The 13,630-nt window shown below is 37.8% G+C and overlaps 6 protein-coding genes across 6 annotated transcripts; 3 read left to right on the forward strand and 3 right to left on the reverse strand.

The window, feature by feature from the left end:
• Positions 1-28: 28 nt before the first annotated feature.
• OSH3 (oxysterol-binding protein related protein OSH3) lies at positions 29-3,028 on the forward strand (the record flags this gene model as incomplete). The annotated part of the gene is made up of 1 exon (XM_018365600.1): positions 29-3,028. One exon carries the CDS (start codon positions 29-31, stop codon positions 3,026-3,028), a length of 3,000 nt encoding a protein of 999 aa, XP_018221855.1.
• A 552-nt stretch (positions 3,029-3,580) lies between these two features.
• QNS1 (glutamine-dependent NAD(+) synthetase) lies at positions 3,581-5,725 on the forward strand (the record flags this gene model as incomplete). Its single annotated transcript, XM_018365601.1, has 1 exon — positions 3,581-5,725. The coding sequence occupies one exon, from the start codon at positions 3,581-3,583 to the stop codon at positions 5,723-5,725; it is 2,145 nt and encodes a 714-aa protein (XP_018221856.1).
• Positions 5,726-5,841: 116 nt separating this feature from the next.
• Positions 5,842-7,044, reverse strand: PPE1 (phosphoprotein phosphatase methylesterase 1; the record flags this gene model as incomplete). Its single annotated transcript, XM_018365602.1, has 1 exon — positions 5,842-7,044. One exon carries the CDS (start codon positions 7,042-7,044, stop codon positions 5,842-5,844), a length of 1,203 nt encoding a protein of 400 aa, XP_018221857.1.
• Positions 7,045-7,311: 267 nt separating this feature from the next.
• DI49_2481 (uncharacterized protein) lies at positions 7,312-8,487 on the reverse strand (the record flags this gene model as incomplete). The annotated part of the gene is made up of 1 exon (XM_018365603.1): positions 7,312-8,487. One exon carries the CDS (start codon positions 8,485-8,487, stop codon positions 7,312-7,314), a length of 1,176 nt encoding a protein of 391 aa, XP_018221858.1.
• A 439-nt stretch (positions 8,488-8,926) lies between these two features.
• On the forward strand, positions 8,927-10,051 carry PTC7 (type 2C protein phosphatase PTC7; the record flags this gene model as incomplete). The annotated part of the gene is made up of 1 exon (XM_018365604.1): positions 8,927-10,051. One exon carries the CDS (start codon positions 8,927-8,929, stop codon positions 10,049-10,051), a length of 1,125 nt encoding a protein of 374 aa, XP_018221859.1.
• A 146-nt stretch (positions 10,052-10,197) lies between these two features.
• NMD2 (Nmd2p) lies at positions 10,198-12,435 on the reverse strand (the record flags this gene model as incomplete). The annotated part of the gene is made up of 1 exon (XM_018365605.1): positions 10,198-12,435. One exon carries the CDS (start codon positions 12,433-12,435, stop codon positions 10,198-10,200), a length of 2,238 nt encoding a protein of 745 aa, XP_018221860.1.
• Between the last annotated feature and the right edge of the window lie 1,195 nt (positions 12,436-13,630).

The following is a 13,630-nucleotide window of genomic DNA, read 5'->3' on the forward strand; positions in this document are numbered from 1 at the left end:
ACTCGAGTGGGAACCTACCGATTAAATTATGGAAACAATTGATATCCAGAATCGATCATTTGTGGTTCGTTGGGTAAAATGTGGGCGTGGCGATATAATCAACTATCAGATTAAGCCATTGAAGAAATCTATTGAAATCGGTATCTATAAGAAGTTGAAATCTAGTGTAGATGATCATGCATCCGCTGTTCTCATTGCACCTGACACCAAAACTTTGTTGGACTATACGACAAAATCTCTATTAAATAAAGGAAGCTCGGGTCACACAGAGGAACATCACAGACGTCCTTCTCAGACTTCGCATAATTCTAGTAATGGATCGGATGGCAAGAGAAAGGAGAGATCATATTCTTCGCTGTCCATTAGTAGCATACAGCAGCAATCTCAAGAAATACCTTTACGTGAGAAACTATCCGGGTCGGGATTTACACTAGTTAAAAGGGTCGGCAATGTTTCAGGCAACACCATGGTTCAAGGTGACCTTGAAGTAAAAGACACTGATTACTATTATGCTTTTATATTGGACAACTCGTCCTCTAAAAATGCAAAGAAGAAAATTCTCTTTAATGCGAGTGTTATAAACGGCGACAATCAGTCTATGATAAGCACAAGATCGACACCTCCAACAAGGCCTGCAAATTTGAGTARAACATCAACCCAACAGGACATGTTGTTTAGAGTAGGACAAGGTCGTTATCTGCAAGGCTATCTCTTGAAGAAAAGAAGAAAGAGGTTACAAGGTTTCAAGAAAAGGTTTTTCACTTTAGACTTTAGATACGGAACCCTGTCGTACTATTTGAATGACCATAATCGAACTTGCAGAGGCGAAATTGTTATAAGTTTATCATCTGTCAGTGCCAATAAGAAGGATAGAATAATTATCATTGATTCTGGTATGGAAGTTTGGGTACTAAAAGCTACAAGCAAAGAAAATTGGCAGTCGTGGGTTGATGCATTACAATCCTGTTTTGACGATCAATTTGAAGAGAGAGATATATCCATATTGGAGGAAAGCCCGGAGTCCCTTGATGGTGGTGAGCAAGTAGATAATAAGAACACCCAGAAAGATCGTGATCAGATAACACCCACCGTTACCACTAAATCTACACAATCACGTACACAGCATAGTCTGAAAGATGTCGATGAAATGTATATACCGCTCTCTAGCGAATCATACGCTACTTTTTCTATGAACCTGCGTTTGATCCAACAACGACTAGAACAATGTAAAAAGGACTCCTTATCTTACAAACCAAATGCGCTACACCAAAGATCTGAGGGACTAAATAGGTCACCTTCGTCATCATCCGTTTTTGCAAATAATAGAGTGTCTTCATTTAATCACTCTTCCTCCGGCATGACTTCATCTGATTCGCTAGTTTCTGATGAAACTCCAACCCACACAATGCATGCCGAACATTCCGAGCATGCCTTATACAATCAACTGGCAGATCTCGAAGTATTTGTAAGTCGATTCGTTACTCAAGGGGAGGTCTTATTCAAAGATCACCAGATTCTGTGCAAGAAGGCAAAAGACACGAGAGTTTCACTAACATCATACCTTAGTGAAAACGATGAATTTTTTGATGCCGAAGATGAAACCAGTCGTGGTGTGATTTTATTACCTGACACAGAAGACGATATGAACAACATGGTTGAAGAAACTCCTCTTCTGGGTAAAAGCGACCAAAATGAGTTTACAGAAGAGGTCGAAATATCAGAAGAAGAACTTATAGGCACATCAAGTTTGGAAAGTCGCACGACTAATGACGAAAACCACAACGGTAATCACTACAAAAATCACCACAAAAATCGTCGCCGTAATCATCAACATCACCAGAAAACCAAAAGTATAGAATCATCAGCTGAGACTTTCACAAGTAAAGATTTATATGCGCTTTCCTATCCAAAGTCTATTTCACGCCGAAACGACATACCTGAAGCTGCAGCTTCTCCTCCAAGTCTCTTATCATTTTTGAGAAAGAATGTGGGTAAGGATTTGAGCTCTATTGCTATGCCAGTAACATCAAATGAGCCTATTTCTATTCTACAGTTAATTTCAGAGACATTTGAGTATGCACCCTTGTTAACGAAGGCTACACAACGCCCTGATCCTATAACCTTTGTTTCAGCATTCGCTATTTCCTTTCTTTCTATATATAGAGATAAGACAAGAACTCTGAGGAAACCATTTAATCCGTTGCTGGCTGAAACTTTCGAACTAATACGAGAAGACATGGGATTCAGGTTGATTTCTGAGAAGGTTTCTCATCGCCCCCCGGTATTCGCCTTTTTTGCGGAGCATCTTGAATGGGAATGTAGTTATACCGTGACGCCTTCTCAAAAGTTCTGGGGTAAATCTATTGAACTGAACAACGAAGGTATTTTGAGATTGAAATTTAAAGCAACAGGGGAACTATTTGAATGGACGCAGCCAACTACAATTCTAAAAAATCTGATTGCAGGAGAGAGGTATATGGAGCCGGTTAACGAATTCGAAGTTCATTCATCGAAAGGAGACAAATCACATATCTTGTTTGATAAAGCGGGTATGTTTAGTGGGAGATCAGAAGGATTTAAAGTTTCCGTAATCCCACCAGTTTCAAGTCACCGTAAAAAGGAAACTCTGGCCGGTAAATGGACACAAAGCTTGATCAATGAAACCACTCATGAAACTATATGGGAGGCTAGTGAATTGGTAAACAACTCCAAGAAAAAATATGGCTTCACTAAATTCACCGCTAATTTAAATGAAATCACTGAAATTGAAAGAGGTAATTTGCCACCTACTGATTCGAGACTGAGACCAGATATTAGGGCATACGAAGAGGGAAAGGTCGACAAGGCTGAAGAATGGAAATTGAAGTTAGAGCAACTCCAGCGTGAGAGACGCAATAAGGGCCAAGATGTTGAGCCTAGATATTTCGAGAAAGTATCTAAAACTGAATGGAAGTACATAACTGGACCAAAAAGTTATTGGGAAAGGAGGAAAAACCACGATTGGTCAGACGTTTCCCATTTATGGTGAATTACAAGATAATATTTATTATTCCTGCCACTATTCACACATTTCTCTTTACCCTATTGACTATTTAATTTTTTGTCCCTATTCAACATACACTAAATTATTTTATGTATATTTTTAATAGATTACAACCCATAAAGAACGTTACGAATTCCTGCTTATTGTAGTGCTACAGTAACTTATATTACACGTTTCCCTTTTATGCAAACAACTTACTGATTTTATGTTTTGTTGAACGTAGCGAAAAAAAAGAGAACTTCACAACAGAGTAAAATATAACTTTATTTGCTCAATTCACATAAAAAAGGATTCGCTGATAAATCAAGTTCAGTAATTGCTTTGTGAATTTAACCCACAACCAGCAAATACGATGGTATCATAAAACCAGCAATTAGCTTTATTATCAACTACATCATTGATGAGCAGTGTTATCAGTTTCGTCAAAAATGATAAATGGAAAATTAAGATAGTCCTTTTGCTACTTTAAAAGAACATCTTTAGGCCCATCGTTATTTCTGACGTCTATTCGTAGAACACCAACCTCACTCCCCTACAATGTCTCACCTTATTACTTTAGCTACGTGTAATTTGAACCAATGGGCCCTAGATTTTGAAGGTAATAGAGACCGTATTTTAGAATCTATCAGGGTCGCCAAAGAAAGAGGTGCCAGATTACGTGTTGGTCCAGAACTAGAAATTACTGGTTATGGATGTTTAGATCATTTTTTAGAAAGCGATGTCTGTCTCCATTCGTGGGAAATGTATGCACAAATAATTAAAAACGAGAAAACTCATGGGTTAATACTTGACGTCGGTATGCCAGTTTTACATAAAAATGTTCGTTACAATTGTCGTCTTCTATCATTGGATGGTAAAATATTATTTATAAGACCCAAAATTTGGTTAGCAAATGATGGTAATTATAGAGAAATGAGGTTTTTCACTCCTTGGATGAAGCCTGGTGTAGTGGAAGACTTTATTCTCCCACCTGAAATTCAAAAAGTTACAGGTCAGAGGCTTGTGCCATTTGGTGATGCTGTAATAAATTCTTTGGACACTTGCATTGGTACAGAAACTTGCGAAGAATTATTTACACCCCAATCGCCTCATATTGCCATGTCGTTGGATGGTGTGGAAATCATCACAAACTCGTCTGGTTCTCATCATGAATTGCGTAAGTTGAATAAAAGATTAGACTTAATTTTGAATGCCACTAAACGTTGTGGTGGTGTTTACTTGTATGCTAATCAAAGAGGTTGTGATGGTGACAGATTATATTATGATGGTTGTGCCCTGATTGCCATCAATGGTACGATTGTAGCTCAAGGGTCACAGTTTTCCTTAGATGACGTAGAAGTTGTTACTGCTACCGTAGATCTAGAAGAAGTGAGAAGTTATCGTGCGGCTATTATGTCCCGGGGTTTGCAGGCTTCTTTATCAGAAATCAAGTTTAAACGTATCGATATTCCTGTAGAACTAGCCTTAATGACCTCCAGATTCGATCCTACAGTATGCCCAACAAAGATCCGAGAGCCCTTTTACCACTCTCCTGAGGAAGAAATTGCTTTGGGTCCAGCTTGCTGGATGTGGGATTATTTGAGACGTTGCAACGGCACAGGGTTTTTCCTGCCTTTGTCTGGGGGTATTGATTCTTGCGCAACCGCAATGATTGTTCATTCAATGTGCCGCTTAGTAACGGAGGCCGCTCAGAATGGAAACCAGCAAGTTATCAAAGACGCTCGTAAGATAACACGTAGTGATGATGATTGGGTCCCAAGCACTCCACAAGAGCTAGCCTCAAAAATGTTCCATTCATGTTTCATGGGGACAGAAAATTCATCTAAGGAGACAAGAAGTAGAGCTAAAGATCTTTCAAAGGCTATTGGATCCTATCATGTTGACTTAAACATGGACTCCCTGGTAACGAGTGTAGTGTCTTTATTTGAAGTGGCTACGGGCAAAAAACCAATATTTAAAATCTTTGGTGGGTCTCAAATCGAAAATTTGGCTTTACAAAATATCCAGGCGCGACTAAGAATGGTTCTTGCTTATCTGTTTGCCCAACTATTGCCGTGGGTTCGTGGCATTCCAAATTCCGGCGGTTTGCTGGTGCTAGGTAGTGCCAATGTTGATGAATGTTTACGTGGTTACTTGACGAAATATGATTGTTCTTCGGCTGATATTAACCCCATCGGAGGTATATCAAAGACCGATTTGAAAAGTTTCATTGCATACGCTTCTAAAGAATATGACATGCCAATCTTGGACGACTTTTTAAATGCTACGCCAACCGCAGAACTAGAACCGATGACAAAGGATTATGTTCAATCAGATGAGATAGATATGGGAATGACTTACGAGGAATTGGGTGTGTTTGGTTATTTAAGAAAAGTTGAGAAATGTGGTCCTTATTCTATGTTTTTGAAACTTCTTCATCAATGGTCACCAAAATTATCGCCTCGTCAAATATCTGAAAAGGTTAAAAGATTCTTCTTCTTCTATGCTATCAATAGACATAAACAAACCGTTTTAACTCCTAGTTATCATGCTGAACAATATTCACCAGAAGACAACAGATTTGATTTGCGTCCCTTCTTAATCAACCCAAGATTCCCATGGGCTTCAAGAAAGATTGACGAAGTTGTTGAACAATGCGAATCGCACAAAGCCTCGAAGCTTGACATTATGTCAATTGATTAGCGCAAAAAAACTGGCAAAAATAATGGTAAACAAATGCCCGCTACGTTCATGCTGTATATTTAGTTTTTTTACTCTTATGATAAAAAATGATAAAAACGATTTTTAGTACTCAATGTCTATATATTCTTCCCTGATTGATGTTGTCCCCAGTTGGTTTTAATAACGGTGTTCTTAGAATCGTTTCTTTTCCAAAAATCAATCAAAGTGACTGCCGTCTTCATGGGGGAATCTTCTTGAATAAAATGACCAGAATCTTGAAAAACTACCAGTTGGTACTTACCTTGCATTTGTCCCACAATCAATTCTTTATCTAGGTTTTCATTTCCTGCCAATATCAACAGTTTGCTTACTGGTAGATCCACAAAAGAGTGTGATAAATCTGTAAACCAGGTGTTCCAAAAGGGACTAAAGGTTTCTAAATTCGTGATTCGCACGACTTTCCCTGATTTAACTGGAGTAAATAAAGCTGGGATAGCGATTTCCGCACTCGGCTTAAATTTCGACAGTGCACGTTGAATATGCCACTCGACAGCGTCGTTAATTGACTCGAACACATTAGGCGTATTCTGCAAAAAATGTTGAACTTTACTTAAGGCCAAAATAGCTGCCTCTTCTACAATATCTAACATAGTAATACCAAGAACTTTTTTTTGCAATTCTGCTGACAATTTAGGGTATGCGAAAGTACATATACTTCCACCAAGAGAATGGCCGATTAAAATAATGGATACCTTTTGAAGCGGCTCTTGACTAATTTTAGATTCATACCAATAATCTAATAAGCTAACAAAATCATCAATAAAAGAATCTCTATCAAAGCTCATAGGCTTATCGGCATCTAAAGGCCTAGTTTGTGAATGCCCTCTAGCGTCAAATGCAAAGCATCCGCATTTGCCGTCAAGTTTAGTAGTCAACTGTTTAGCTAAGTTTGCAAATGATAAACCTGAGGACCCTGCCCCGTGATGAAAAATAAAGATAGGAATTGAAGAGGTATTCGATAGCGATGAAGAAGGCAATGTATAATAAGTATTTACCTCGAGGCTCCTATTGTGAAGATTTACCAGCTCCTTATTATCAAAGAAATCCTTCCAGGTGGGCAAATTGCCCCTATCCTCGCTCAAAATACTATTGGCTATTTTATCGTTATTACTTCCAGGGCTCCTATCCGTATCCAGCCGGTCTTTTAATAATGGAAGGGCTCCTAATACATCACAACTATCTTCATCATCTTCATCTGTCTCTTGAAAGGTGGCATCTAGCACATTTTTGGCTCTTTCGAGTTGGGACAAGGCAATTTTCCTTCTTAAACTGTCAGCCATTAGAGATGTAGAAATGCCAGTGCTAACGTGTTACTACCTTTAGCTTTTTGCCAACCGTTTTAGTTAAACTTTAACAAAGAAACAAGATATATCATCCCTAAATAGACATATATACGATTTCAATGTATTACCCGACATTATCAAGAACAATACACTCTCAAGTTACACTATTGCAAAATCATTCTCTAATAAAAATAGTTCACATGCTATTGGAAATGTTCATACCGGCTTAAGGATCGTAACTATGTATGGCCTTGTCTACGTTATCTATTCTCTTGAAAGTTTTTGGAGGTTTTTGGGGTCAACAAGCACTCTAAGGGTGGGATTAGGTTTTCTGTATATATCCAGTTTCGCAGGACGCTTCTTACGTTTGAAACTTCGAACAAACTTCTTTGATCCTCTAGCAATTCGATCAATAATGTTATGTTTTTTTTGGCTCTGACTGGGCCTTTCTGGATTCACAGGTGAATCAATACTATCTCGGACTTGCGTTGGTCGTTGTGTTACTTCTATATGTTTCAACACTCCTCTTTGATGCAAGTCCCGGTCTGAAAATCCCGTGCTTGTAGGTGTACCATCCTTTGTTTTTGAACTAGGTTTGGTTGTCGTGGGTGATACGGTATACCGCTCGAACTTCTCTATTAACATTGTTAGTTCCTTTATCTTCTCTGTGATTTCTTGGCGATCTCTCCAAAGCTTAACTTCCTGCAAATATTGCACGTCAGGCATCTGTCCCACACAAGTATCTCGCTCTTCAGGAATTGACGATGCTTGCTCTTCCAATAACAAATTTTCGGCTAATAAAGCTTTTTTTTCTTCTTCAGCGACTTCGTGATTATAGAGATGGTCAACTAGGTCATTAGTGTTATTGTCATTAGAGCTTTCCCCAAAGCGGGAATCTGTACTTTTCGTGTTCCTATATTTTGAGCGCCATGTAGTTGATGTGGGGATACTATCAGATTGTAATATATCAACATCATTATGACTTAAATCTCGATTTATAATCGCCTTCTTTTTAGCTAAAGCTTTGGCCACAAACATATCCTTTGTTTCACTCGGGAGGTGTTCCCATAAAGAATTAACCCTGCTATAGTATTCTTCACCTGATAAAAAGCATAGAAATTCATTAAAAGATTCATTGTTTAATTGTGCTGTCATGTTAGAGCCGGCACTATAACAGCTCGATTGTGATAAACTTCTATTTATGTTACGCACCGAACTTCTCCTCTTAGTATTATTCACAGCATTATATGATACAGACCGTTTCAAAACATGATTCATCTTTTCTTGCATTAACTCCTGGCATTCTAAGCACAATAGTTTTTCATGCAACTCACATGGCTCTTTTTCTTCTTTTATAGAAACATCAGTAGCACTTAGCCTTTGAATAGAACTTTTTTTTGTTTTGGAAGAGTGATGAGCGTATATTGAAGCTCTTTGCATTCTAAAAACTTGTGCAAATAGCCCTTCCAATCACTAGAAGGCTTTGATAGGCGCAATAAGATCACGCCAGTCAAAGAAAGGACACCAGCAATATTCAGGATTGTGTGGATTCCCTTATCCCAACGTTTACTTAGAGTAGCCTGCTTCAAAGTGAATTGGAAGTATATCGATTTCGTGCATTTAATGGTGTTTACCCCACTCGTCATATTCTTCTCATAAAAGAACTTGCCAATCAACCATTCTTCGCTACTATCGTATCTGTAACACGGGTATGATTCGGGCGCAATCGAGATGTCACATACCATATTTGCTCTTGGCTCGTTTCAGTTATGTCTCATTCCGATGAATGTGAACGCGAGCTTTATTTTGACACATAACAAATGGAAAATACACGATTGGTGAATGCTGATCCTGGAATGAAACAACAAAGCCACCAAAGATGTTTGCAAACGTTGGGTTTAGGACTTTGAGAACCTCCAGAGGTTCCATTTATGGTATGTTTGTTATTTTGCTATTGGGTGTGCTTATTGCCAATTTTGCTGGACATTTACTAATCGACTCAGAGTCCAATATTTCTCGTATAATAGGATCCTGTAGCCAAGTTATCAATTTCTCCAAAAGAACCTTCTATTCAAGTGCCAAAGATGGTTATCAGTCGAACGGTAGTAACGGTGACGGATATAGTGCCAATGCACAGACAGGCCCATTCACTTATAAGACCGCCGTTGCTTTCCAGCCAAAGGACAGAGACGACCAAATATACCAAAAGCTAAAGGAATCCATTAAATCACCTACGGGAGAAGATAACTACTTTACTACATCGAACAATATTCATGATATTTTTGCTGGTGTCGCAGACGGTGTTGGGGGATGGGCTGAACACGGGTATGATTCCAGTGCCATTTCAAGAGAACTGTGTAAAAAAATGGGCGAATTAAGTACTACATTGGCGGAAGACTCATCTAAGGAAACACTTTTAACACCAAAAAACATTATTGACGCTGCTTATGCTAAAATTAAGGATGACAAAATAGTAAAAGTAGGAGGAACAACAGCCATTATGGCCCATTTCCCACCCAGTGGTAAATTACAAGTCGCCAACTTGGGTGACTCCTGGTGTGGTGTCTTTAGAGATTCCAAACTTGTGTTCCAAACTGAGTTTCAAACTGTCGGGTTTAATGCACCTTATCAGTTGTCAATTATACCGGAAAAAATGTTGAAAGAGGCTGAAAGAAAAGGCAGTAAATACATTCTGAACACCCCCGCCGATGCTGATGAGTATACTTTCCAATTAGAAAAAAATGACATAGTTATGTTAGCCACCGACGGTGTAACTGATAATATTGCCACAGATGATATTGAACTTTTTTTGAAAGATAATTCTGCCAGGACAAGAGACGAACTACAGTTATTGACACAGGAACTTGTGAAAAACGTTGTCAGTTTAAGTAAAGATCCTAATTACCCTAGCGTTTTTGCCCAAGAAATTTCTAAATTAACTGGTAGAAACTACAGTGGTGGAAAGGAAGACGATATTACTGTAGTTGTTGTAAGAGTCGACTAACAAATCGTTGTTCGTTCTTTCTACTGTAAATATAATTACGGCACATAAACTGTACTATATAAAAGCAAACGGCTATTTAACAATGCTAAGATTAGGTGTGCATATATAGTAAAAAATTAAACAAACTATATTCACAAGCAATTCTCTCAATCAAAAGAGCGTTTCAAGACAATTCTTTTAATTTTGTCTCTTTCAGTCTTTAACTTTTMTTCTTCTTCAAGAACATCAGAAACGAACTTCACATCTGTTGGTAACTGTAAAACTCTTGATTGTGTTTTCTTACCACTTTTAGTTAAAAATGTAAATGCAATTTTCTTTGGCTTAGATAATTTTTGGTCAGCTTCCACCTTTGAAGAAAGCTCCTCATTCTTTTTCAATAATAAGKGTTTTTGAACATTAATGGGTTTCGATATTACTGGTATTTTGTTGACAACAATCTTTTCACTCTTTCTCGCGTCCATAGATTCTTGCATCATTTGCTGAAATTGCCTTTCTAATTCTTCTTCCGCTTTTCTTTCTTCTTCATCCTTCAATTTCTTCTCGTACTCTTCATACATTCTTTTCATCTCAATATCTCTATCCGCATCAAGGTCACCACCATATTCCATGTCTGAATCGCTGTCTTCATCATCATCGTCATCGTCATCATCGTCATCGTCGTCATCGTCGTCGTCGTCATCGTCGTCGTCGTCTTCTTCGTCATCCTCACTTTCTTCTCGTTTTTCTTCGGGTTTCCCTAACGTAGACTCAATATCTGGTGCACTTGTTTCCACGTCTTCATCTTCTCCGATTAAATCAACACCATCATCATTTTCATCATCATCCTCCTCCTCGTCATCTTCAGCAATTACCTCGACGGAGGTTATGGCTTCTTTACTTGCGGCGGATCCTTCGGACTCAGTATTTTTGCTCTTCGTAGAGTTTAATGATTTTAGTAAACTTTCCAGTCTCGAAGCACTTTCCACCAGGTTCTCCGATCTTTCAAACTTGGAATTGTCGAAAATACTTTCATATTTTTTAAAAGTATTTGATACCCTGAACTGTGTCTCCTTGGGCAGAGGCTGTTCCTTGGTGAAAATATAGTATTCCAAGAACCTTAACAAAACTCTACATTTTTTTGTAAATGCTGCTGGTGTCCTATTGATATTTAGTAGAATCGTAGTAACCAACTGAATTCTGAAATAGTTATCAGGTAGATCTGAATCATTCAAATAGAAAGGGTTGGGTTGATTATTTATGTGACCAAACCTGATAATGTGGTAAATTGTATCCAACAAAACGTCGGACTTTATCATTTCATAATTGAAAATTTCGGTCAAATATCTTACATTTGAAACTCTATGCATATTTTGTCCATAATCGTTGACCTCTAAACCCCGCTCAATATTCTCCAATATTTGGTCTATACATCTGATGACAAAGTCACGATGGTAACTGTATAAACCACCTAAAACTTTGGTCAAAACGGGGATGTTTTGATAGCTCACCTTATGTGGCTTCGAAAACAGAGAGAATAGTGTTTTCTTGATGGCCGGATCTGTCCAATGGGCTTTACGAACTAGCTTAACAATGTGTTTGAAATCCAGGTTATTAAGTTCACTCCTGATTAAAATGCGATAAAATTGTTGTTCTGGGGTTAATGTTCTTACCATCACATTTAAAGACTTTACAGAAGGTGGATAAAGTAGGGTTATTATGTTTTCCAAGGCACCCTTCATGTTCATGTTCAATTGCCTGTCATTTTTTTTGTCTTTAATTAATTGAACCATTTTCTCCATTAATTCCTTGTATTCTGGTTTATTCAGCAGAAATTTTCCTGAATGTTCCAATAAAATGGTCAAAATTTCTACATTGTTTGGAACTTGCATATTCATGATTAATGTTCTTATCTTATGGAAAATCATAAACGACGGTATCAATAGGAACTTGATCATTTCACTGAAGAAGATGATGTTTTTTACATTAATCTTATTTGAGTGCAATTGGTTTCTGAAACCATTGTCCAGGTAATTAATAAATTCTGCAACAATTTCAGGCATATATTTACTGTTTGTTGCCATAAACCTAGAATATACCGACAGCTTGCTCCAGTCTTGTGTCTCCATGAAGAATTTCAATATTCGGTTTCTTGTGGCTTTATTGTCCAAATGCGATGACCAGTATCTATTTGAAAGTTCGTCTATTATATCTTTAGAGTCAGCCATTTCCAAGTCTGTGAAAAATAAGTTAATATTCTTGGAGTTTGAATTTGAGTCTTTTTCTATCTTAATGGCCAGTGATTCTTCCACAGTTTTAGAGATATCTGGTAAAATTTCATAAAATTTTCTTATTTCTTCATTTTCCCACAATCGTTGGTTGGGTGGTAGGGCCTGGTTTGTGATCATGGGAGAAGCCACTTCATCCAGGTCTTCATCAGAAGCCCCTTCGAGATCTGGGGTTTCTAGCTTGAAAAATTCTCCCAGAATTATGGTGGAGCTCTTAAACCTGTTGAATATTGAAATTATTTCGTCGTACTCTTCTATGTATTCATCTCTCAATTTTCCAGTTCTTATTTGACATTTCTGGTGTTCTCTTTGCAGTTTATTCACCTTTTTATGCAGTTCTGCGGCTCTAGAAAACGTGGCATCTACAAAAATCTTGAACAAAGACTGTACAGTGCATTTCAAATTCGATTCAAATATCAAGTCATCCCAAGAGTCATCATCGTCATGAAAAAAGGGTGTAAATTTCTTGATAAACGCAGTAGCGATCGTGGTTGTGAAACCCAACTTGAATTTGTAGTTGAGTATTTCCCTTAGGATACTAAATAGTAGAGGCTCTTTTTTGGTAACTTTTTTCTGTAGGAAATTAGGTATGGCTTCCTTTGATTCAACATCACTCAGTGTTCTGAAAACACCCACTAGATAAAGTTCAGTGAATACACGAAGATTTCCTTTGATCTTGTTTATCCTCTGCAACTCATCTCTTTCAGAATCAACATCAACAGAAGGATTTTCAAAAGTCTGTAGAAATGCACCCAAAAGAGGACCGGTAAACAGGCTATTGAATCTTTGATGAAGTCCACTTATAATCTCAACAGCGGCAATAACGTCGTCGTTTTTGTTTGGCACATTCAGAAGACACTCAGTTACAGTTACTATAATTTCGGAAAGATATTTCTCCAAAGAGGCCTCACTCAAGTCCTTTAGCAACGAGGCTTCCGAACCCTTCACAAATCCCTTCTTTAATTTTTTTATAAAGCCTGTGTTTCTCTTTATGCTTGAATCAAGTTTCTTATTTTTCAATGGGAAGACTTCCTCGCCATTCCAGGCTCGTGTATTTAAGTCGTGTAATTCCTTTTTCCTTTCATCCTAATAATATGTGATTGGTATTGTAATCTCAGAACCAATTAAGAAGTTAGTACAAAGCCTTAAGAAAGAAAAAAAAAGTCGATCTGGCAATAATGTCAAAACTCAAACATACGTCCATAGTTTCTATCCAGTTTATTATTAGTGCGGCTCCAATGTGTGCTTATTTAAACATCTAAATATATCTCTACCGCTCATATCAAAGTAGAGCTAGTTTTAACAGCCATGTTTA

Source organism: Saccharomyces eubayanus, chromosome XV, assembly GCF_001298625.1.
Source record: "Saccharomyces eubayanus strain FM1318 chromosome XV, whole genome shotgun sequence".
In the NCBI taxonomy this organism is placed as follows: domain Eukaryota; kingdom Fungi; phylum Ascomycota; class Saccharomycetes; order Saccharomycetales; family Saccharomycetaceae; genus Saccharomyces; species Saccharomyces eubayanus.